At 35.9% G+C, this 25185-nt stretch overlaps 1 protein-coding gene across 8 annotated transcripts in view; it reads right to left on the bottom strand.

Moving 5' to 3' along the window:
• lrba (LPS-responsive vesicle trafficking, beach and anchor containing) overlaps window positions 1-25185 on the bottom strand; it is a 778336-nt gene that overhangs the window by 176275 nt on the left and 576876 nt on the right. For all 8 annotated transcript variants that reach the window (XM_061923000.1, XM_061922999.1, XM_061922998.1 and 5 more), the window contains 2 exons: window positions 20038-20157; window positions 5413-5565 (listed from right to left, as the gene is read on the bottom strand). In XM_061923000.1, coding sequence (XP_061778984.1) covers window positions 5413-5565; window positions 20038-20157 — 273 coding nt within the window. The remainder of the gene's footprint in view (window positions 1-5412; window positions 5566-20037; window positions 20158-25185) is intronic.

Raw genomic sequence — 25185 nt, 5'->3', positions numbered from 1 at the left:
GAAAAAAACTGCGACTTATAGTCCGAAAAATACGGTACCTTTTTACCTGCACACTGCCTGCCGCATATTGTGATCCCGACAAACCATGTTCCCGATATCTACAAAGCAATTAGCTACCTGCTGCCACCTATTGATATGGAAGAGTATTACACGGTTACTCTACCGAGCTCTTGTTAGAATACAGGTAAAAGCCAGTAAATTAGAATATTTTGAAAAACTTGAGCATGAAGTGCTCTAAAACTTGCTGGTAGACGGCTGCGTTGACCCTGGATCTCAGGAAACACAGTGGACCGACACCAGCAGATGACATGGCACCCCAAACCATCACCCAACCATGCAAATTTTGCATTTCCTTTGGAAATCGAGGTCCCAGAGTCTGGAGGAAGACAGGAGAGGCACAGGATCCACGTTGCCTGAAGTCTAGTGTAAAGTTTCCACCATCAGTGATGGTTTGGGGTGCCATGTCATCTGCTGGTGTCGGTCCACTCTGTTTCCTGAGATCCAGGGTCAACGCAGCCGTCTACCAGCAAGTTTTAGAGCACTTCATGCTTCCTGCTGCTGACCTGCTCTATGGAGATGGAGATTTCAAGTTCCAACAGGACTTGGCGCCTGCACACAGCGCAAAATCTACCCGTGCCTGGTTTACGGACCATGGTATTTCTGTTCTAAATTGGCCCGCCAACTCCCCTGACCTTAGCCCCATAGAAAATCTGTGGGGTATTGTGAAAAGGAAGATGCAGAATGCCAGACCCAAAAACGCAGAAGAGTTGAAGGCCACTATCAGAGCAACCTGGGCTCTCATAACACCTGAGCAGTGCCAGAAACTCATCGACTCCATGCCACGCCGCATTAACGCAGTAATTGAGGCAAAAGGAGCTCCAACCAAGTATTGAGTATTGTACATGCTCATATTTTTCATTTTCATACTTTTCAGTTGGCCAACATTTCTAAAAATCCCTTTTTTGTATTAGCCTTAAGTAATATTCTAATTTTGTGACACACGGAATTTTGGATTTTCATTTGTTGCCACTTCAAATCATCAAAATTAAATGAAATAAACATTTGAATGCATCAGTCTGTGTGCAATGAATAAATATAATGTACAAGTTACACCTTTTGAATGCAATTACTGAAATAAATCAAGTTTTTCAAAATATTCTAATTTACTGGCTTTTACCTGTATACACACACACACACACACACACACACACACACACACACACACACACACACACTATGTCTTCAGAATGTGCATTTACTAAGGACTTTTGTCAAGGCTTAAACCAACTTTTCATGTTTACATTGATCCTTGCAGGGATTTCTGCTTCACTACTCAAACGTTTTGATTTACGAACCACGTTCAAGAACCAATTGAGTTCGCACATAGAGGTTTTCCGCTGCACATGTCAATGAACCGTAGATAACGACACACCATTATCCTGCAACTCCCTTGTGTTTGCAGCCATTTAAGACATGAATGCGTGTGTGTGTGTTGACAGTAAATCTATGCTGTACACTAACTACTCTAAAGTCCATCCAAGTTAGCAAGAAGATATAGTGTCAGAAGAGTACTCTCCAGTGCGGTGACACTGTGCTAAAGCGAGTGAGAGTGCACTGAAGTGCAGTTTATCTCTTGCCATCGCAGCGTGTGCAATAACTTAAGGTGGATTACTTTTATTGCCGAGCAAGAAGCCACTCGCAGCTACAAAAACAAGCTGCCGTTTGGCGCACCATCCTTTACTCCGAGAGGCTTTTAATGGCCTCTCCAGATTGGACCTTAATTAGCTGTTAATCATCTTGGGCTCATAACCCGCGAGTGCAGACAGCGGGAGTGTGTGTGTGTGTGTGTGTGTGTGTGTGTGTAGTGTTTGCAAGTTCCCCCACCCCTCCCGCTGTCTAATCTAAGTGTGCGGCGAGGCCATTAGAGGTAGCCCGGCAGCCAAAGTGAGCCAAGCAGCCCATTAAGTCATTCACTCTTAGGCTCTCCTCAAGCGCCACGCTCATCCCTCTGCCGACGGTGCCAGCTGACACCCTCAAATGCCAGCTATCTGTCACCGGGCGCACGCTTGTCCACCCACGCATCCACACCTCTACCTCATCCCCATGCCCTGTCCTGTCCCCCCCTCCGCCCTCCCTAATATCCAGCACACGCCACTTTAGAGACCCTCGGATTAGCTGGAGCCTGGCGAAAGGAACATCATGAACGTGCTCATTAAGGCCCTCGTTTGGACTGTAAATGCACTGCAAAAAGTCAGTGTTCAAAAACAAGACAAAATAATACAAAAATGAGGTGTATTTTATTTATACTTGCCAACGCTCCCGTATTTTCCGGGAGACTCCCGAAATTCAGCGCCTCTCCCGAAAACCTCCCGGGACAAATTTTCTCCCGAAATTCAGGCGCACAATATAAACGGCGTACCTGCCCAATGACGTTATAACTGTAGAATGATCGAGGGCGAGTTCTTGGTTTCTTATGTGGGTTTATTGTTAGGCAGTTTCATTAACGTCCTCCCAGCGCGGCAACAACACACAACAACAGCAGTCACGTTTTTGTCTACCGTAAAGCAGTTCGTCTGCCGTAAACAGCAATGTTGTGACACTCTTAAACAGGACAATACTGCCATCTAGTGCATTTGATGAAAGCACTTTTGTGCGTTCCACACAGCAATGCATCATCAGAGAGGGCGTTCAGCATGGTTAGAAAAATAGTGACAAATAGAACAAGGATGGACAATTCAACCCTTAACTCAACAATGAGTAGATGAGTGTTATGTGTGTGTATATGTGTAAAGAAATGAACACTGAAATTCAAGTATTTCTTTTATTTATATATATATATATATATATATATATATATATATATATATATATATATGAATGAAATACTTGCACCTGCTTTGTTTTCGCAATCAAGACTATTTAAGTTTTGCGGATGCTATCCTTGTTTGTGGGTACATTGGTTGATTGTCATGTCATGTACGGATGTACTTTGTGGACGCCGTCTTTGCTCCACAGTAAGTCTTTGCTGTCGTCCAGCATTCTGTTTTTGTTTACTTTGCAGCCAGTTCAGTTATAATTTTGTTTTGCATAGCCTTCCCTAAGCTTCAATGCCTTTTCTTAGGGGCACTCACCTTTTGTTTATTTTTGGTTTAAGTGTTAGATACCGTATTTTTCGGAGTATAAGTCGCTCCGTTTGGGGAAATGTATTTGATAAAAGCCAACACCAAGAATAGACATTTGAAAGGCAATTTAAAATAAATCAAGAATAGTGACCAACAGGCTGAATAAGTGTACGTTATATGAGGCATAAATAACCAACTGGTATGTTAACGTAACATATTATGGTAAGAGTCATTCAAATAACTATAACATATAGAACATGCTATACGTTTACCAAACAATCTGTCACTCCTAATCGCTAAATCCCATGAAATCTTATACGTCTAGTCTCTTACGTGAATGAGATCAATAATATTATAATGTGTTCATCATTTCACACATAAGTCGCTCCTGAGTATAAGTCGCAACCCCGGTCATACTATGAAAAAAACTGCGACTTATAGTCCGAAAAATACGGTACCTTTTTACCTGCACACTGCCTGCCGCATATTGTGATCCCGACAAACCATGTTCCCGATATCTACAAAGCAATTAGCTACCTGCTGCCACCTATTGATATGGAAGAGTATTACACGGTTACTCTACCGAGCTCTTGTTAGAATACAGGTAAAAGCCAGTAAATTAGAATATTTTGAAAAACTTGAGCATGAAGTGCTCTAAAACTTGCTGGTAGACGGCTGCGTTGACCCTGGATCTCAGGAAACAGAGTGGACCGACACCAGCAGATGACATGGCACCCCAAACCATCACCCAACCATGCAAATTTTGCATTTCCTTTGGAAATCGAGGTCCCAGAGTCTGGAGGAAGACAGGAGAGGCACAGGATCCACGTTGCCTGAAGTCTAGTGTAAAGTTTCCACCATCAGTGATGGTTTGGGGTGCCATGTCATCTGCTGGTGTCGGTCCACTCTGTTTCCTGAGATCCAGGGTCAACGCAGCCGTCTACCAGCAAGTTTTAGAGCACTTCATGCTTCCTGCTGCTGACCTGCTCTATGGAGATGGAGATTTCAAGTTCCAACAGGACTTGGCGCCTGCACACAGCGCAAAATCTACCCGTGCCTGGTTTACGGACCATGGTATTTCTGTTCTAAATTGGCCCGCCAACTCCCCTGACCTTAGCCCCATAGAAAATCTGTGGGGTATTGTGAAAAGGAAGATGCAGAATGCCAGACCCAAAAACGCAGAAGAGTTGAAGGCCACTATCAGAGCAACCTGGGCTCTCATAACACCTGAGCAGTGCCAGAAACTCATCGACTCCATGCCACGCCGCATTAACGCAGTAATTGAGGCAAAAGGAGCTCCAACCAAGTATTGAGTATTGTACATGCTCATATTTTTCATTTTCATACTTTTCAGTTGGCCAACATTTCTAAAAATCCCTTTTTTGTATTAGCCTTAAGTAATATTCTAATTTTGTGACACACGGAATTTTGGATTTTCATTTGTTGCCACTTCAAATCATCAAAATTAAATGAAATAAACATTTGAATGCATCAGTCTGTGTGCAATGAATACATATAATGTACAAGTTACACCTTTTGAATGCAATTACTGAAATAAATCAAGTTTTTCAAAATATTCTAATTTACTGGCTTTTACCTGTAATTGTGTAAGCTATCACACAACTCTTATGCTTAAAGGCCGTTGCTATAGTTAATATCAATTGTGCTGAAGTTGTACTTTTCTATCTGTGCAAAGGGACAGCTTGTAATCCAAGATTGCGAGTCGTCTCGTATCAGTGTTTGTGTCCGGAACATCGAGTACCGTGACGCAGACAAAGAACAAACATGGCGATATCACGAGTGTCAGCACATTTCCATTTCTGAATAATCATATATTGTGTCTAACTGGGGCTGCTGAGATGACCCCCCTTCCTTCAGAAGCAGCATCAGTGATGTAAGCAGGGACTTCCCAAATAAATAGAGGAGCACGTGGGCTGTACCTTAGAGAGATTGTAACTGAGTGTGCAGCCCCAAACGTCTCTCCTCATTGAGCCAAATTGAACACTGTCTCTGCATGATTCCTTGCTTCTTGTCTGTTTAATAGATGTCATCAGTGTTTGAACCTGACAGCTCTAGACAGCACCGACACTCAACAACGGCACATTATTTGCGGATTATAATTACTGGTTTGCAAAAAAATATTTTTAACCCAATTAGGTGAAATTACATAATCTCCCACGGCACAACAGACTGTATCTCACGGCACACTAGTGTGCCACGGCACAGTGGTTGAAAAACACCGACCTAGAGGCACATTGATTAGGGCATTTCCCCCGCGAGACGACCTTACCTGCCGATTGATCCGCACAAACTCCTCGGGCGTCTTGGCCCAGGGGGGCAGCTCCACGTCGGAGACCACGATGCCGTCCTCCATCACCCCCAGGTTGTACGTGTTGGTGTTGACAAACATCTCGGGGAGGTAGAAGAACTCTGGGATCAGCTCCTGCACACAGACGGCACATCTTAGCACGACGCTCATAAAATGTGTCAAATATGCAACATGCGATCTCAGAGGATGTTTAAAATACTCCAACCTCCCGAGGACAAAGCTACGAACTGTCGCTCCCAGTCTGTGGAACGCTTTCCCTGACCACCTGAGGGCACCACAGACTGTGGATGCTTTTAAAAAGGGCTTAAAAACCCTTCTTTTTATAAAAGCCTTTCTTTTTTTTTTTTAGATATATGCATACTAGTTTTAGCTATTTGGCTGTCCTAGTTTTTATTTTTATTTATTTTTTATTTATTTTGTATTATCTTTTTATTGAACATTTGGGCAATATTATGATAAAAGTTGGAATTTTACTGAATACAAAGCTTTAAATTTTGGCAACTTTATGAAAAGAGTCGTAATTTTACTCAACAAAAGTCACAATTTTATAAGAACACTAACAATAATCAACATTTTTACTTGGCAAAAGTTCTAATTTTTACAAAAAAAATTTCACTATTTTACAAGAGAAACAAAAAAAAATGGCAATATTGTGAAACAAGTCAGAATTTTATATGACAAATGTCATAATTTTGCATTATAAAGTAATAATTTTACATTAAAAAAAGTAATAATTTTACAATGAAATATTGCAATATTACAAAAACAGAAAGAATATGAGATATTTTTCCTAATTTTATTTTAAGTTGACACAATGTGAGAAAAAGACTGATTTTAGTTAATTTATTTTCTACAAGAGAAACAAAAAAAATGGCAATATTGTGATATAAGTCAGAATTTTATAAGAACACTAATAATAATCAACATTTTTACTTGGCAAAATTATGGCAAAAGTTCTAATTTTTACAAAAAAAATTTCACTATTTTACAAGAGAAACAAAAAAAATGGCAATATTGTGAAACAAGTCAGAATTTTATATGACAAATGTCATAATTTTGCATTATAAAGTAATAATTTTACATAAAAAAAGTAATAATTTTACATTAAAAAAGTAATAATTTTACAATAAAATATTGCAAGATTACAAAAACAGAAAGAATATGAGATATGTTTCCTAATTTTATTTTAAGTTGACACAATGTGAGAAAAAGACTGATTTTAGTTCATTTATTTTCTACAAGAGAAACAAAAAAAAAAGTCAATATTGTGATAAAAGTCAGAATTTTATAAGAACACTAATAATAATCAACATTTTTACTTGGCAAAATTATGGCAAAAGTTCTAATTTTTACAAAAAAAATGTCACTATTTTACAAGAGAAACAAAAAAAAATGGCAATATTGTGAAACAAGTCAGAATTTTATATGACAAATGTCATAATTTTGCATTATAAAGTAATAATTTTACATAAAAAAAGTAATAATTTTACAATAAAATATTGCAATAATACAAAAACAGAAAGAATATGAGATATTTTTCCTAATTTTATTTTAAGTTGACACAATGTGAGAAAAAGACTGATTTTAGTTAATTTATTTTCTACAAGAGAAACAAAAAAAATGGCAACATTGTGATAAAAGGCAGAATTTTATACGACAAATGTCATTTTGCATTAAAAAGTAATAATTTTACATTAAAAAAGTAATCATTTTACAAGAAAATATTGCAATATTACAAAAACAGAAATAATATGAGATATTTTTCCTAATTTTATTTTAAGTTGACACATTGTGAGAAAAAGACTGATTTTGGTTAATTTATTTTCTACAAGAGAAACAAAAAAAATGTCAATATTGTGATAAAAGTCATAATTTTACATGACAAATGTCATAATTTTGCATTATAAAGTAATAATTTTACATAAAAAAAGTAATAATTTTACAATAAAATATTGCAATATTACAAAAACAGAAAGAATATGAGATATTTTTCCTAATTTTATTTTAAGTTGACCCATTGGGAGAAAAAGACTGATTTTAGTTAATTTATTTTCTACAAGAGAAAGAAAAAAAATGTCAATATTGTGATAAAAGTCAGAATTTTATATGACAAATGTCGTCATTTTGCATTAAAAAGTCAGAATTTTACATTAAAAAAGTAAAATTTTTCAAGAAAATATTGCAATATTACAAAAACAGAAAGAATATGAGATATTTTTCCTAATTCTATTTTAAGTTGAAACATTGTCAGAAAAAGACTGATTTTAGTTTATTTTTTACAAGAGAAACAAAAAAATGGCAATATTGTGATAAAAGTCAGAATTTTATATGACAAATGTCGTCATTTTGCATTAAAAAGTAATCATTTTACATTAAAAAAGTAATAATTTTACATAAAAAAAGTAATAATTATACAATAAAATATTACAATATTACAAAAACAGAAAGAATATGAGATATTTTTCCTAATTTTATTTTAAGTTGACACATTGTGAGAAAAAGACTGATTTTAGTTAATTTATTTTCTACAAGAGAAACAAAAAAAATGTCAATATTGTGATAAAAGTCAGAATTTTACATGACAAATGTCGTCATTTTGCATTAAAAAGTAATAATTTTACATTAAAAAAGTAAACATTTTCAAGAAAATAATGCAATATTACAAAAACAGAAAGAATATGAGATATTTTTCCTAATTCTATTTTAAGTTGAAACATTGTGAGAAAAAGACTGATTTTAGTTTATTTTTTACGAGAGAAACAAAAAAAATGGCAATATTGTGATAAAAGTCAGAATTTTATATGACAAATGTCATCATTTTGCATTAAAAAGTAATCATTTTACATTAAAAAAGTAATAATTTTACATTAAAAAAGTAATAATTTTACAATACAATATTGCAATATTACAAAAACAGAAAGAATATGAGATATTTTTCCTAATTTTATTTTAAGTTGACACAATGTGAGAAAAAGACTGATTTTAGTTCATTTATTTTCTACAAGAGAAACAAAAAAAATGTCAATATTGTGATAAAAGTCAGAATTTTATATGACAAATGTCGTCATTTTGCATTAAAAAGTAATAATTTTACATTAAAAAAGTAACATTTTTCAAGAAAATAATGCAATATTACAAAAACAGAAAGAATATGAGATACTTTTCCTAATTCTATTTTAAATTGACACATTGTGAGAAAAAGACTGATTTTAGTTCATTTATTTTTTACAAGAGAAACAAAAAAAAGTCAATATTGTGATAAAAGTCAGAATTTTATATGACAAATGTCGTCATTTTGCATTAAAAAGTAATAATTTTACATTAAAAAAGTAAAATTTTACAAGAAAATATTGCAATATTACAAAAACAGAAACAATATGAGCAGCATTTTATTTTTTTTAATACACAGTAGCACTTTGAGGTTGTTTACTCAATGTAAAGTGCTTTTTACAAATAAAATCTATTATTATTAAATGTAAAAATAACTCCACGAGTATATTTATTATTTTTTTGTGTCATTTCTATTCCACCGCTGAAGGGCAAAAGTGGTGACAAAAAAGGACGACCATAAAACCCACAATTCAACATATTGCAAAGTAGCATTAGCTTTGGCAACAAAAGCAATGCGTTTAATAACAAAAAAAAACCCCTAAGAATTAGACAAAAAAAATGTTTGCGGCGCAAACACAGCGGGAAAGGCGGGGGGGCTAAATGAGGTCACTCGCCAGAAAAGGTATTTTAGAAAAAATTAAACAAATATAACGGAACAAGCTAAAAACAAATGTACAGCACAATCGTAGCACAAAGGAATGGCAGTAAGTTTTTAATATTTGCAATGGTTAGGGGGGCCTTTAAATAGACCCCCTTTTTAGACCAGTTGATCTGCCGTTTCTTTTCTGCTCTGGACTCTCACTATTATGTTAGATCCACTATGGACTGGACTCTCACTATTATGTTAAATCCACTATGGACTGGACTCTCACTATTATGTTAGATCCACTATGGACTGGACTCTCACACTATTATGTTAGATCCACTATGGACTGGACTCTCACACTATTATGTTAGATCCACTATGGACTGGACTCTCACTATTATGTTAGATCATTATGGACTGGACTTTCACACTATTATGTTATATCCACTATGGACTGGACTCTCTCACTATTATGTTAGATCCACTATGGACTGGACTCTCACACTATTATGTTAGATCCACTATGAACTGGACTCTCACACTATTATGTTGGATCCACTATGGACTGGGCTCTCACTATTATGTTAGATCCACTATAGACTGGACTCTCACACTATTATGTTAGATCCACTATGGACTGGACTCTCACTATTATGTTAGATCCACTATGGACTGGACTCTCACACTATTATGTTAGATCCACTATGGACTGGACTCTCACACTATTATGTTAGATCCACTATGGACTGGACTCTCACACTATTATGTTAGATCCACTATGGACTGGACTCTCACACTATTATGTTGGATCCACTATGGACTGGACTCACACTATTATGTTAGATCCACTATGGACTGGACTCTCACAATACTATGTTACATCCACTATGGACTGGACTCTCACACTATTATGTTAGATCCACTATGGACTGGACTCTCACACTATTATGTTAGATCCACTATGGACTGGACTCTCTCACTATTATGTTAGATCCACTATGGACTGGACTCTCACTATTATGTTAGATCCACTATGGACTGGACTCTCACTATTATGTTAGATCCACTATGGACTGGACTCTCACTATTATGTTAGATCCACTATGGACTGGACTCTCACTATTATGTTAGATCCACTATGGACTGGACTCTCACTATTATGTTAGATCCACTATGGACTGGACTCTCACAATACTATGTTAGATCCACTATGGACTGGACTCTCACACTATTATGTTAGATCCACTATGGACTGGACTCTCACACTATTATGTTAGATCCACTATGGACTGGACTCTCACTATTATGTTAGATCCACTATGGACTGGACTCTCACACTATTATGTTAGATCCACTATGGACTGGACTCTCACACTATTATGTTAGATCCACTATGGACTGGACTCTCACTATTATGTTAGATCCACTATGGGCTGGACTCTCACACTATTATATATATATATATAAATGAGGTCAAAAGAATCTTGTTTGGTGTTAAGGACAAGTAAGGACTAAACATCACATTAAAAGCAGCACATTTCCTCTCCTGCTCAGCAGCATGACTGAAGTGTGCGGCCATATCTGCAAGACACACAAACAAGACTCCCTGGGCAGGCGCTCATCAAGGCAGTGAAAACAGCGAATCAAATGAGCAAGCAAACACGGCGCTTGGAAAAAAAAACACGCAACTTCCTCACTTCTGAAATCTGCTGGCTGCGCAGGAGCTGACCTCAAACTAAAAAGGTCGAGCTCTTAACGAGGGCCCCCACCCCCTTGGGGTGTTGTTGCTGGCTGCAGGATCCTGTAAACGGGCGGGCGGGCGGACACACACACACACACACACACACACACACACACACACACACACACGCACGCACGCACGCACACACACACACACACACACACACACACACTTGTATGTGTTATCTTCTTGAGACCTCGGAATAATACAACCCTTTCTAGATATATAAAGATGTGTATATACAACATTAATAATATATACATACTATGCAAATATAAAAAAAACTTGTGAAAAATGAGTTGGAATTTCACAAGAAAAAGGTCACAATTTCACAAGAAAAAATGTTGTATTTTTACTCAACATAAGTCAAAATTTTGCAAGAAAAACTGAACATTTGGGCAATATTATGATAAAAGTTGAAATTTTACTGAATACAAAGCTTAACATTTTGGCAACTTTATGAAAAGAGTCGTAATTTTACTCAACAAAAGTCACAATTTTATAAGAAAACTGATAATAATCCAAATTTTTACTTGACAAAATTATGGCAAAAGGCCTATTTTTTACCAAAAAAAGTCACTATTTTACAAGAGAAACAAAAAAAATGGCAATATTGTTGATACAAGTCACACTCTTATATGACAAATGTCATCATTTTGCATTAAAAAGTAATAATTTTACATAAAAAAAATAACTTTACAATAAAATATTGCAATATTACAAAAACAGAAAGAATATGAGATATTTTTCCTAATTTTATTTTAAGTTGACACATTGTGAGAAAAAGACTGATTTTAGTTCATTTATTTTCTACAAGAGAAACAAAAAAAATGTCAATATTGTGATAAAAGTCAGAATTTTATATGACAAATGTCGTCATTTTGCATTAAAAAGTAATAATTTTACATTAAAAAAGTAATAATTTTACAAGAAAATATTGCAATATAACAAAACAAAGAATATGAGAAAAGTTTCCTAATTTTATTTTAAGTTGACACATTGTGAGAAAAAGACTGATTTTAGTTAATTAATTTTTTACAAGAGAAACAAAAAAATGGCAATATTGTGATAAAAGTCAGAATTTTATATGACAAATGTCGTCATTTTGCATTAAAAAGTAATAATTTTAAATTAAAGAAGTAAAATTTTTCAAGAAAATATTGCAATATTACAAAAACAGAAAGAATATGAGATATTTTTCCTAATTTTATTTTAAGTTGACACATTGTGAGAAAAAGACTGGTTTTAGTTAATTTATTTTCTACAAGAGAAACAAAAAAAATGGCAATATTGTGATAAAAGTCAGAATTTTATACGACAAATGTCGTCATTTTGCATTAAAAATTAATAATTTTACATAAAAAAAGTAAAAAAAATGTCAAGAAAATATTGCAATATTACAAAAACAGAAAGAATATGAGATATTTTTCCTAATTCTATTTTAAGTTGACACATTGTGAGAAAAAGACTGATTTTAGTTTATTTTTTACGAGAGAAACAAAAAAATGGCAATATTGTGATAAAAGTTAGAATTTTATATGACAAATGTCATCATTTTGCATTAAAAAGTAATCATTTTACAAGAAAATATTGCAATATCCCAAAAACAAAGAATATGAGAAATGTTTCCTAATTTTATTTTAAGTTGACACATTGTGAGAAAAAGACTGATTTTAGTTCATTTATTTTCTACAAGAGAAACAAAAAAAAATGTCAATATTGTGATAAAAGTCAGAATTTTATATGACAAATGTCGTCATTTTGCATTAAAAAGTAATAATTTTACATTAAAAAAGTAAAAATGTTCAAGAAAATAATGCAAGATTACAAAAACAGAAAGAATATGAGATATTTTTCCTAATTCTATTTTAAGTTGAAACATTGTGAGAAAAAGACTGATTTTAGTTTATTTTTTACAAGAGAAACAAAAAAATGGCAATATTGTGATAAAAGTCAGAATTTTATATGACAAATGTCGTCATTTTGCATTAAAAAGTAATAATTTTACATAAAAAAAAGTAATAATTTTACAAGAAAATATTACAATATAACAAAACAAAGAATATGAGAAAAGTTTCCTAATTTTATTTTAAGTTGACACATTGTGAGAAAAAGACTGATTTTAGTTAATTAATTTTTTACAAGAGAAACAAGAAAATGGCAATACTGTGATAAAAGTCAGAATTTTATATGACAAATGTCGTCATTTTGCATTTAAAAGTAATAATTTTACATTAAAAAAGTAAAATTTTTCAAGAAAATAATGCAATATTACAAAAACAGAAAGAATATGAGATATTTTTCCTAATTCTATTTTAAGTTGAAACATTGTGAGAAAAAGACTGATTTTAGTTCATTTATTTTTTACAAGACAAACACAAAAATGGCAATATTGTGATAAAAGTCAGAATTTTATATGACAAATGTCATCATTTTGCATTAAAAAGTAATAATTCTACAAGAAAATATTGCAATATAACAAAACAAAGAATATGAGAAAAGTTTCCTAATTTTATTTTAAGTTGACACATTGTGAGAAAAAGACTGATTTTAGTTAATTTATTTTTTACAGGAGAAACAAAAAAATGGCAATATTGTGATAAAAGTCAGAATTTTATATGACAAATGTCGTCTTTTTGCATTAAAAAGTAATAATTTTACATTAAAAAAGTAAAATTTTTCAAGAAAATATTGCAATATTACAAAAACAGAAAGAATATGAGATATTTTTCCTAATTCTATTTTAAGTTGAAACATTGTGAGAAAAAGACTGATTTTTGTTTATTTTTTACAAGAGAAACAAAAAAATGTCAATATTGTGATAAAAGTCAGAATTTTATATGACAAATGTCATCATTTTGCATTAAAAAGTAATAATTTTACATTAAAAAAGTAATAATTTTACAATAAAATATTGCAATATTACAAAAACAGAAAGAATAGGAGATATTTTTCTTAATTTTATTTTAAGTTGACGCATTGTGAGAAAAAGACTGATTTTAGTTTATTTATTTTCTACAAGAGAAACAAAAAAATGTCAATATTGTGATAAAAGTCAGAATTTTATATGACAAATGTCATCATTTTTCATTAAAAAGTAATAATTTTACATTAAAAAAGTAAAATTTTTCAAGAAAATATTGCAATATCACAAAAACAAAGAATATGAGAAATGTTTCCTAATTTTATTTTAAGTTGACACATTGTGAGAAAAAGACTGATTTTAGTTAATTTATTTTCTACAAGAGAAACAAAAAAAATGTCAATATTGTGATAAAAGTCAGAATTTTATATGACAAATGTCATCATTTTTCATTAAAAAGTAATAATTTTACATTAAAAAAGTAAAATTTTTCAAGAAAATATTGCAATATCACAAAAACAAAGAATATGAGAAATGTTTCCTAATTTTATTTTAAGTTGACACATTGTGAGAAAAAGACTGATTTTAGTTAATTTATTTTCTACAAGAGAAACAAAAAAAATGTCAATATTGTGATTAAAGTCAGAATTTTATATGACAAATGTCATCATTTTGCATTAAAAATGAATAATTTTACATTAAAAAATTAATAATTTTACAAGAAAATATTGCAATATTACAAAAACAGAAAGAATATGAGATATTTTTCCTAATTCTATTTTAAGTTGAAACATTGTCAGAAAAAGACTGATTTTAGTTTATTTTTTACAAGAGAAACAAAAAAATGGCAATATTGTGATAAGTCAGAATTTTATATGACAAATGTCATCATTTTGCATTAAAAAGTAATAATTTTACATTAAAAAAGTAAAATTTTTCAAGAAAATATTGCAATATTACAAAAACAGAAAGAATATGAGATATTTTTCCTAATTTTATTTTAAGTTGACACATTGTGAGAAAAAGACTGATTTTAGTTCATTTATTTTCTACAAGAGAAACAAAAAAAATGTCAATATTGTGATAAAAGTCAGAATTTTATATGACAAATGTCAGCATTTTGCATCAAAAAGTAATAATTTTACATTAAAAAAGTAAAAATTTTCAAGAAAATAATGCAATATTACAAAAACAGAAAGAATATGAGATATTTTTCCTAATTCTATTTTAAGTTGACACATTGTGAGAAAAAGACTGGTTTTAGTTAATTTATTTTCTACAAGAAAAACAAAAAAAATGTCAATATTGTGATAAAAGTCAGAATTTTATATGACAAATGTCGTCATTTTGCATTAAAAAGTAATAATTTTACATTAAAAAAGGAAACATTTTCAAGAAAATATTGCAATATTACAAAAACAGAAAGAATATGAGATATTTTTCCTAATTCTATTTTAAGTTGACACATTGTGAGAAAAAGACTGATTTTAGTTCATTTTTTACAGGAGAAACAAAAAAATGGCAATATTGTGATAAAAGTCAGAATTTTATACGACAAATGTCGTCATTTTGCATTAAAAAGTAATAATTTTACATTAAAAAAGTAAATTTTTTCAATAAAATATTGCAATATTACAAAAACAGAAAGAATATGAGATATTTTTCCTAATTTTATTTTAAATTGACACATTGTGAGAAAAAGACTGATTTTAGTTAATTTATTTTCTACAAGAGAAACAAAAAAATGTCAATGTTGTGATAAAAGTAAGAATTTTATATGACAAATGTCGTCATTTTGCATTCAAAAGTAATAATTTTACATTAAAAAAGTAAATATTTTCAAGAAAATATTGCAATATTACAAAAACAGAAAGAATATGAGAAAAGTTTCCTAATTTTATTTTAAGTTGACACATTGTGAGAAAAAGACTGATTTTAGTTCATTTATTTTCTACAAGAGAAACAAAAAAAATGTCAATATTGTGATAAAAGTCAGAATTTTATTTGACAAATGTCGTCATTTTGCATTAAAAAGTAATAATTTTACATTAAAAAAGTAAAATTTTTCAAGAAAATATTGCAATATTACAGAAACAGAAAGAATACGAGAAATTGTTCCTAATTTTATAAGAAAAAAGTTGACGTATTGTGAGAAAAAGACTGATTTTAGTTAATTTTTTTTTTTTTTTTTTTTTTGGTTTGTAATTGGTTTTTAATCTTCCTTATTTACGTCGTTATTACAGTATGTCTCTATACACATATTATTTTTTATAAATTTTGGCCAAAGGGGGCGAATTTCAATATCTTACACACACTTGTTATTACATATATTGGCCAGAGGGGGAGCACTTTTAGAACCGACACAGTTTTGTTTTTGGGACCACCCTCATTTTGATAGATTCCACCACCAGGGAGCAAATGAGACATTCTCTATTAGATGCAATGTTATTGGGACCATGCTTTATGTCCTCACTTGTTCACACCTCCTCATATGGAAGACACTTTTCCTTCTTCATGTCTCAAGAAGGGTAGAAATACAAGAACACACACACACACACACACACACACACACACACACACACACACACACACACACACACACACACACACACACACACACACACTTGTATGTGTTACCTTTTTGAGACCTCGGAATATTACCACCCTTTCTAGATATATAAAGATATGTATATACAACATTAATAATATATACATACTATGCAAATATAAAAAAAACTTGTTGTGAAAAATAAGTTGGAATTTCACAAGAAAAAGGTCACAATTTCACAAGAAAAACTTATAATTTTTGCAGTATTACAATAAAAGTTGTATTTTTACTCAACGCAAGTCAAAATTTTGCAAGAAAAACTGAACATTTGGGCAATATTATGATAAAAGTTGGAATTTTACTGAATACAAAGCTTAAAATTTTGGCAACTTTATGAAAAGAGTCGTCATTTTACTCAACAAAAGTCACAATTTTATAAGAACACTAATAATAATCAACATTTTTACTTGGCAAAATTATGGCAAAAGTTTTAATTTTTACAAAAAAAATGTCACTATTTTACAAGAGAAACAAAAAAATGGCAATATTGTGAAACAAGTCAGACTTTTATAGGACAAATGTCATCACTTTGCATTAAAAAGTAATAATTTTACATTAAAAAAAGTAATAATTTTACAATAAAATATTGCAATATTACAAAAACAGAAAGAATATGAGATATTTTTCCTAATTTTATTTTAAGTATATTGGCCAGAGGGGGAGCACTTTTAGAACCGACACAGTTCTGTTTTTGGGACCACCCTCATTTTGATAGATTCCACCACCAGGGAGCAAATGAGACATTCTCTATTAGATGCAATGTTATTGGGACCATGATTTATGTCCTCACTTGTTCACACCTCCTCATATGGAAGACACGTTTCCTTCTTCATGTCTCAAGAAGGGTAGAAATACAAGAACACACACACACACACACACACACACACACACACACACACACACGCACACACACACGAGCAAAACCTTGAGGGCTTTGCTTGGCTACACAAACCCGCCTTGCATGCAGCATTATGTGCAGTGGCCCCTCTGCTGGGCCTGGTCAGAGGCCAGCCCCTCTGATCCCCAATCCTGTCCTGTCATGGGTCACTGGAGCGCTCCCTTGCTCCCCCCCCCCCACGCCTCCCCCACACCACCTTGCTACACTTCCACTGTTGCCGCTCCTAACCTCTCTGGGCTTCTCCGATGCCTCCAGGCTGAGGGTCGGGGTCAAGGGATTGGGGACCCGGGGGGGGTCAGGCTAGCGTCACCCAGGCTAGAGACTCATTGAATCTGGGTGTTGTAGTCTATTATCACCCCTTCTTTACAAAAAAAAACAAAAAACACCGGGCCTTTTTGGCCTCTGGCGGGCTCTAATGCTAAAAGCTAAATGGTGTACTTAGCATACTAAATTGAAACGTCTCTTCGCTAATTCCCCTTTTCGCTTACAAAATGAATGAGAGCATCCAAGCGGGAAGAAGTCGACAGATTTGCTTGAAAAAATATGCAAAAAAAAAAGTGACGTGGTCCAGGTTTCCTCATTTGTTTTGATCTGGGTCCCCCGGTTTGATTCCCGTTGACGGGTCTAGACTGAGGCAGCAAACGAGGGCCTTTCGCAATCAACGCCATAACACGAGCCATATGTTTTATCGAGGGGGAGGGGGGCTTGAGCGCAATCAAGTGTAACCCCCCCCCCCACCCCCCGCCTTACACTATCCGGTGACCTCGCGCCAAGAGACCTGAGCCAGAACCTTTGCTTTGACCGTAAATGTTTTAGGGGGGGCAGTTAAACGTGTGCTACGTCCGCGTATGAGCACGACCCGGGCTTGTTTGAGGCTCCGCAGAATTCGGGGGCCCGGCTGGGAAAGGATTGGAGTCCAGGTTCTAAGCCGGCTGAATCGGAGACAGATGAGGATTAGTCGTCCCGCTTTGATCGCAGGACCAGGAAGCTTTGCTTGCCAGTGGACGATGATTGGTAGTGACTGGGGCATTACCATTACCAGTCTTTCCATTCAAGGCTCTACCTCCACTCCAGGAATATTCAATTGGGGAGATCAGTGCTCACACGAAACCTCTGAAGGCGTACTGACCCTGAATATTAAACAACCTCTCTTTTGCCTTGATTGCTGGGTTTTGCTTAGTTCGTTAGCAATAGCACAAAAGGTTAGGGACTGATTTTCATGGCACTTTTAGGAATTGTCCAAATTGGGATAAGGAACAAATGATTAGATTTTGGGGGGGTGATCCGAGTCATTTCTACAACATTATGTTACCTTTATGTTGCTAGACCCCACTTCTCTGATGGTATTTAGAATTAGAATTAGAAATACTTGAATACTCCATACTCTTCCGCTTATCCGAGGTCGGGTCGTGGGGGCAGCAGCCTAAGCAGGGAAGCCCAGACTTCCCTCTCCCCAGCCACTTCGTCCAGCTCCTCCCGGGGGATCCCGAGGCGTTCCCAGGCCAGCCGGGAGACATAGTCTTCCCAACGTGTCCTGGGTCTTCCCCGTGGCCTCCTACCGGTCGGACGTGCCCTAAACACCTCCCAAGGGAGGCGTTCGGGTGGCATCCTGACCAGATGCCCGAACCACCTCATCTGGCTCCTCTCGATGTGGAGGAGCAGTGGCTTTACTTTGAGCTCCCCCCGGATGGCAGAGCTTCTCACCCTATCTCTAAGGGAGAGCCCCGCCACCCGGCGGAGGAAACTCATTTCGGCCGCCTGTACCCGTGATCTTGTCCTTTCGGTCATAACCCAAAGCTCATGACCATAGGTAAGGATGGGAACGTAGATCGACCGGTAAATTGAGAGCTTTGCCTTCCGGCTCAGCTCCTTCTTCACCACAACGGATCGATACAGCGTCCGCATTACTGAAGACGCCGCACCGATCCGCCTGTCGATCTCACGATCCATTCGTGAACAAGACTCCCAGGTACTTGAACTCCTCCACTTGGGGCAGGGTCTCCTCCCCAACCCGGAGATGGCACTCCACCCTTTTCCGGGCGAGAACCATGGACTCGGACTTGGAGGTGCTGATTCTCATCCCAGTCGCTTCACACTCGGCTGCGAACCGATCCAGTGAGAGCTGAAGATCCTGGACAGATGAAGCCATCAGGACCACATCATCTGCAAAAAGCAGAGACCTAATCCTGCAGCCACCAAACCGGATCCCCTCAACGCCTTGACTGCGCCTAGAAATTCTGTCCATAAAAGTTATGAACAGAATGGGTGACAAAGGGCAGCCTTGGCGGAGTCCAACCCTCACTGGAAACGTGTCCGACTTACTGCCGGCAATGCGGACCAAGCTCTAGCACTGATCATACAGGGAGCGGACAGCCACAATCAGACAGTCCGATACCCCATACTCTCTGAGCACTCCCCACAGGACCTCCCGAGGGACACGGTCAAATGCCTTCTCCAAGTCCACAAAGCACATGTAGACCGGTTGGGCAAACTCCCATGCACCCTCAAGGACCCTGCCGAGAGTATAGAGCTGGTCCACAGTTCCACGACCAGGACGAAAACCACACTGTTCCTCCTGAATCCGAGGTTCGACTATCCGGCGTAGCCTCCTCTCCAGTACACCTGAATAGACCTTACCGGGAAGGCTGAGGAGTGTGATCCCACGATAGTTGGAACACACTACTTGAATACACAGATAGTCTATACTAGAGATGTCTGATAATATCAGCCGATAAATGCTTTAAAATGTGATATCGGAAATGATCGGTTTCGGTTGTACCTTGACATCAGACGTGTCTCTCTGGCAGTTCCTCCAGGCTCGAGACACGGAAGAGAAGGTGCGATCAGCGTGGTCGAACTTCCCTCCTTGGAAGTTGAGGAAGAACGTTGTAAAGGGTTCCTGCGGATTGCAAAAAAAAATTTGTTTTTTGATTCTGATCAACTGAATTGTTCTCTGGGCCTCATTTCAAGACCGCTAAAGACCTGGGGTCCGGACTTCTCCCTTCACTATTATTCCTGTTTTTTCAAGTTGTTGCACAGGTCTTCGCACTGCAATTTGTTGCTAAACTGTTGAAGTCTCTCCCAATTTGGAACTGACCTCAAAGGCCATGCTGGTTTCATTCCTGAGCTGGATTTGGCCTGTGGGGTCGCCAGTCAAAATAAGCCTGCTGTTTAGTCAATTAACCTAGAAAAAAAATGTCCAAAAAACAAATAACCACTCGTGTCCCTAAACAGTATTGTGTCAAAACCAGCTTTGGCTGTAGGAAACCTCCTGATGTATTTCTATGACCTCCACAAGATGACAGTAACTGTAATTGTAAGTAGGCGCGAACAACTAGATCTGACCAATCTAAGACTAAGACGAGATATTACCAATCTAAGTCTAAGACTAGACCTGACCAGTCTAAGTCTAAGACTACATGTGACCAATCTAAGTCTAAGACCAGATCTGACCAATCTAAGTCTAAGACTAGATCTGACCAATCTAAGTCTAAGACTAGATCTGACCCATCTAAGTCTATGAGTATAAACTGATGAAGCCTACTGAGGTATTGGCACTAGTTGCTGGATTAAATCTGACCAATCTAGGTCTAAGACTAGATTTGACCAATCTAAGTCTAAGACTACATCTGACTAATATAAGTTTAAGACTAGATCTGACCAATCTAAGACTAGATCTGACCAATCTAAGACTAAGACGAGATATTACCAATATAAGTCTAAGACTAGACCTGACCAATCTAAGTCTAAGACTAGATGTGACCAATCCAAGTTTAAGACTAGATCTGACCAATCTAAGTCTAAGACTAGATCTGACCAATCTAAGTCTAAGATTAGATCTGACCCATCTAAGTCTATGAGCATAAACTGATGAACCCTACTGAGGTATTGGCACTAGTTGCTGGATTAAATCTGACCAATCTAGGTCTAAGACTAGATTTGACCAATCTAAGTCTAAGACTACATCTGACTAATATAAGTTTAAGACTAGATCTGACCAATCTAAGACTAGATCTGACCAATCTAAGACTAAGACGAGATATTACCAATCTAAGTCTAAGACTAGATCTGACCAATCTAAGTCTAAGACTAGATGTGACCAATCTAAGTCTAAGACTAGATCTGACCAATCTAAGTCTAAGACTAGATGTGACCAATCTAAGTCTAAGACTAGATCTGACCAATCTAAGTCTAAGACTAGATCTGACCAACCTAAGTCTATGAGCATAAACTGATGAAGCCTACTGAGGTATTGGCACTAGTTGCTGGATTAAATCTGACCAATCTAGGTCTAAGACTAGATTTGACCAGTCTAAAATTACATCTGACTAATATAAGTTTAAGACTAGATCTGACCAATCTAAGACTAGATCTGACCAATCTAAGACTGAGACGAGATATTACCAATCTAAGTCTAAGACTAGACTTGACCAATCTAAGTCTAAGACTAGATGTGACCAATCTAAGTCTAAGACTAGATCTGACCAATCTAAGTCTAAGACTAGATCTGACCCATCTAAGTCTATGAGCATAAACTGATGAAGCCTACTGAGGTATTGGCACTAGTTGCTGGATTAGATCTGACCAATCTAGGTCTAAGACTAGAATTAACTAATATAAATTTAGGACTACATCTGACTAATATAAGTTTAAGACTAGATCTGACCAATCTAAGACTAGACCTGACCAATCTAAGTCTAAGACTAGATGTGACCAATCTAAGTCTAAGACTAGATCTGACCAATCTAAGTCTAAGACTAGATCTGACTCATCTAAGTCTATGAGCATAAACTGATGAAGCCTACTGAGGTATTGGCACTAGTTGCTGGATTAAATCTGACCAATCTAGGTCTAAAACTAGATTTGACCAGTCTAAGACTACATCTGACTAATATAAGTTTAAGACTAGATCTGACCAATCTAAGACTAGACCTGACCAATCTAAGTCTAAGACTAGATGTGACCAATCTAAGTCTAAGACTAGATGTGACCAATCTAAGTCTAAGACTAGATCTGACCAATCTAAGTCTAAGACTAGATCTGACCAATCTAAGTCTAAGACTAGATCTGACCCATCTAAGTCTATGAGTATAAACTGATGAAGCCTACTGAGGTATTGGCACTAGTTGCTGGATTAAATCTGACCAATCTAGGTCTAAGACTAGATTTGACCAATCTAAGTCTAAGACTACATCTGACTAATATAAGTTTAAGACTAGATCTGACCAATCTAAGACTAGATCTGACCAATCTAAGACTAAGACGAGATATTACCAATCTAAGTCTAAGACTAGACCTGACCAATCTAAGTCTAAGACTAGATGTGACCAATCTAAGTTTAAGACTAGATCTGACCAATCTAAGTCTAAGACTAGATCTGACCCATCTAAGTCTATGAGCATAAACTGATGAAGCCTACTGAGGTATTGGCACTAGTTGCTGGATTAAATCTGACCAATCTAGGTCTAAAACTAGATTTGACTAATCTAAGTCGAAGACTACATCTGACTAATATAAGTTTAAGACTAGATCTGACCAATCTAAGACTAGATCTGACCAATCTAAGACTGAGACGAGATATTACCAATCTAAGTCTAAGACTAGACCTGACCAATCTAAGTCTAAGACTAGATGTGACCAATCTAAGTCTAAGACTAGATCTGACCAATCTAAGTCTAAGACTAGATCTGACCCATCTAAGTCTATGAGCATAAACTGATGAAGCCTACTGAGGTATTGGCACTAGTTGCTGGATTAAATCTGACCAATCTAGGTCTAAGACTAGATTTGACCAATCTAAGTCTAAGACTACATTTGACTAATATAAGTTTAAAACTAGATCTGACCAATCTAAGACTAGATCTGACCAATCTAAGACTAAGACGAGATATTACCAATCTAAGTCTAAGACTAGACCTGACCAATCTAAGTCTAAGACTAGATGTGACCAATCTAAGTCTAAGACTAGATCTGACCAATCTAAGTCTAAGACTAGATCTGACCCATCTAAGTCTATGAGCATAAACTGATGAAGCCTACTGAGGTATTGGCACTAGTTGCTGGATTAGATCTGACCAATCTAGGTCTAAGACTAGATTTGACCAATCTAAGTCTAAGACTACATCTGACTAATATAAGTTTAAGACTAGATCTGACCAATCTAAGACTGAGACGAGATATTACCAATCTAAGTCTAAGACTAGACCTGACCAATCTAAGTGCCTGCTTGGCACTCAGCATCAAGGGTTGGAATTGGGGGTTAAATCACCAAAAATGATTCCCGGGCGCGGCACCGCTGCTGCCCACTGCTCCCCTCACCTCCCAGGGGGTGATCAAAGGGGATGGGTCAAATGCAGAGGACAAATTTCACCACACCCAGTGTGTGTGACAATCATTGGTACTTTAACTTTAACTTTAAGTCTAAGACTAGATGTGACCAATCTAAGTAAGACTAGATCTGACCACTCTAAGTCTAAGACTAGATCTGACCAATCTAAGTCTAAGACTTAGATTGTCCATCTTAGATGATCTCGGGCCCAGAGAAGCCGGCGGCGTTTCTGGGTGTTGTTGATAAATGGCTTTCGCTTTGCATAGTAGAGCTTTAACTCGCACTTACAGATGTAGCGACCAACTGTATTTAGTGACAGTGGTTTTCTGAAGTGATCCTGAGCCCATGTGGTGATATCCTTTAGAAATTGATGTCGGTTTTTGATACAGTGCCGTCTGAGGGATCGAAGGTGACGGTCATTCAATGTTGGTTTCCGGCCATGCCGCTTACGTGGAGTGATTTCTCCACATTCTCTGAACCTTTTGATGATATTGTGGACCGTAGATGGTGAAATCCCTAAATTCCTTGCAATAGCTGGTTGAGAAACGTTGTTCTTAAACTGTTCAACAATTTGCTCACGCATTTGTTGACAAAGTGGTGACTCTCGCCCCATCCTTGTTTGTGAATGACTGAGCATTTCATGGAATCTACTTTTATACCCAATCATGGCACCCACCTGTTCCCAATTAGCCTGTTCACCTGTGGGATGTTCCAAATAAGTGTTTGATGAGCATTCCTCAACTTTATCAGTATTTATTGCCACCTTTCCCAACTTCTTTGTCACGTGTTGCTGGCGTCAAATTCTAAAGTTAATGATTATTTGCACACAAAAAAAATGTTTATCAGTTTGAACATCAAATATGTTGTCTTTGTAGCATATTCAACTGAATATGGGTTGAAAATGATTTGCAAATCATTGTATTCCGTTTATATTTACATCTAACACAATTTCCCAACTCATATGGAAACGGGGTTTGTCAGGGCCGGCCCGTGGCATAGGCCGTATAGGCAAATGCTAAGGGCGCCGTCCATCAGGGGGCGCCACGCCAGTGCCACAAATGTTGGAGAGAAAAAAAAAAGAAAAAAAAAAAGTTGGTACTATTATTTCTAAATACAAAAAATAATCCCACGTAAATTAAAATGCAAAGTATAGCCTATTTAATAGAAATATTATTTGTTACAACATTACGCCCCCCCGCACGGTGCGCCCCCTCCCTTCCCGTATCATGACTCTTTTTGGACGTCACCACATCAAAAAATCAACACAAGATGTCAAAACGGCCAAAACTGTCAGGTGCCCAGGGAAGAAAAAAGAGAAAAGAAGAGGAGGAGAAACGAGAAAATACAGAGGTAGCAGGTAGGTAACGTTAGCCTACATGAAATTATTTGTCTGTTACAGAATGTGATAGTAACCTGGCTTTTTAGCATTAAGCTAATGTTACATGATTCGGCAATTGCTAATCAATAAATAGCTAGTTCTGTTTTAACGTCGGGTTAATTGTGGAGGGGGCTAAATTGTTATGGAAAATAATAATGTAACGTTCGGTAATTACAGTACTCCCACCTTACATTCCTCAGGGACATTTGTATTAGATCTTT

This window comes from Nerophis lumbriciformis, linkage group LG27 (genome assembly GCF_033978685.3).
Source record: "Nerophis lumbriciformis linkage group LG27, RoL_Nlum_v2.1, whole genome shotgun sequence".
NCBI lineage: Eukaryota > Metazoa > Chordata > Actinopteri > Syngnathiformes > Syngnathidae > Nerophis > Nerophis lumbriciformis.
Note: the sequence above shows the minus strand (reverse complement) of the source record. Positions and strands in the feature narration are given on the sequence as shown.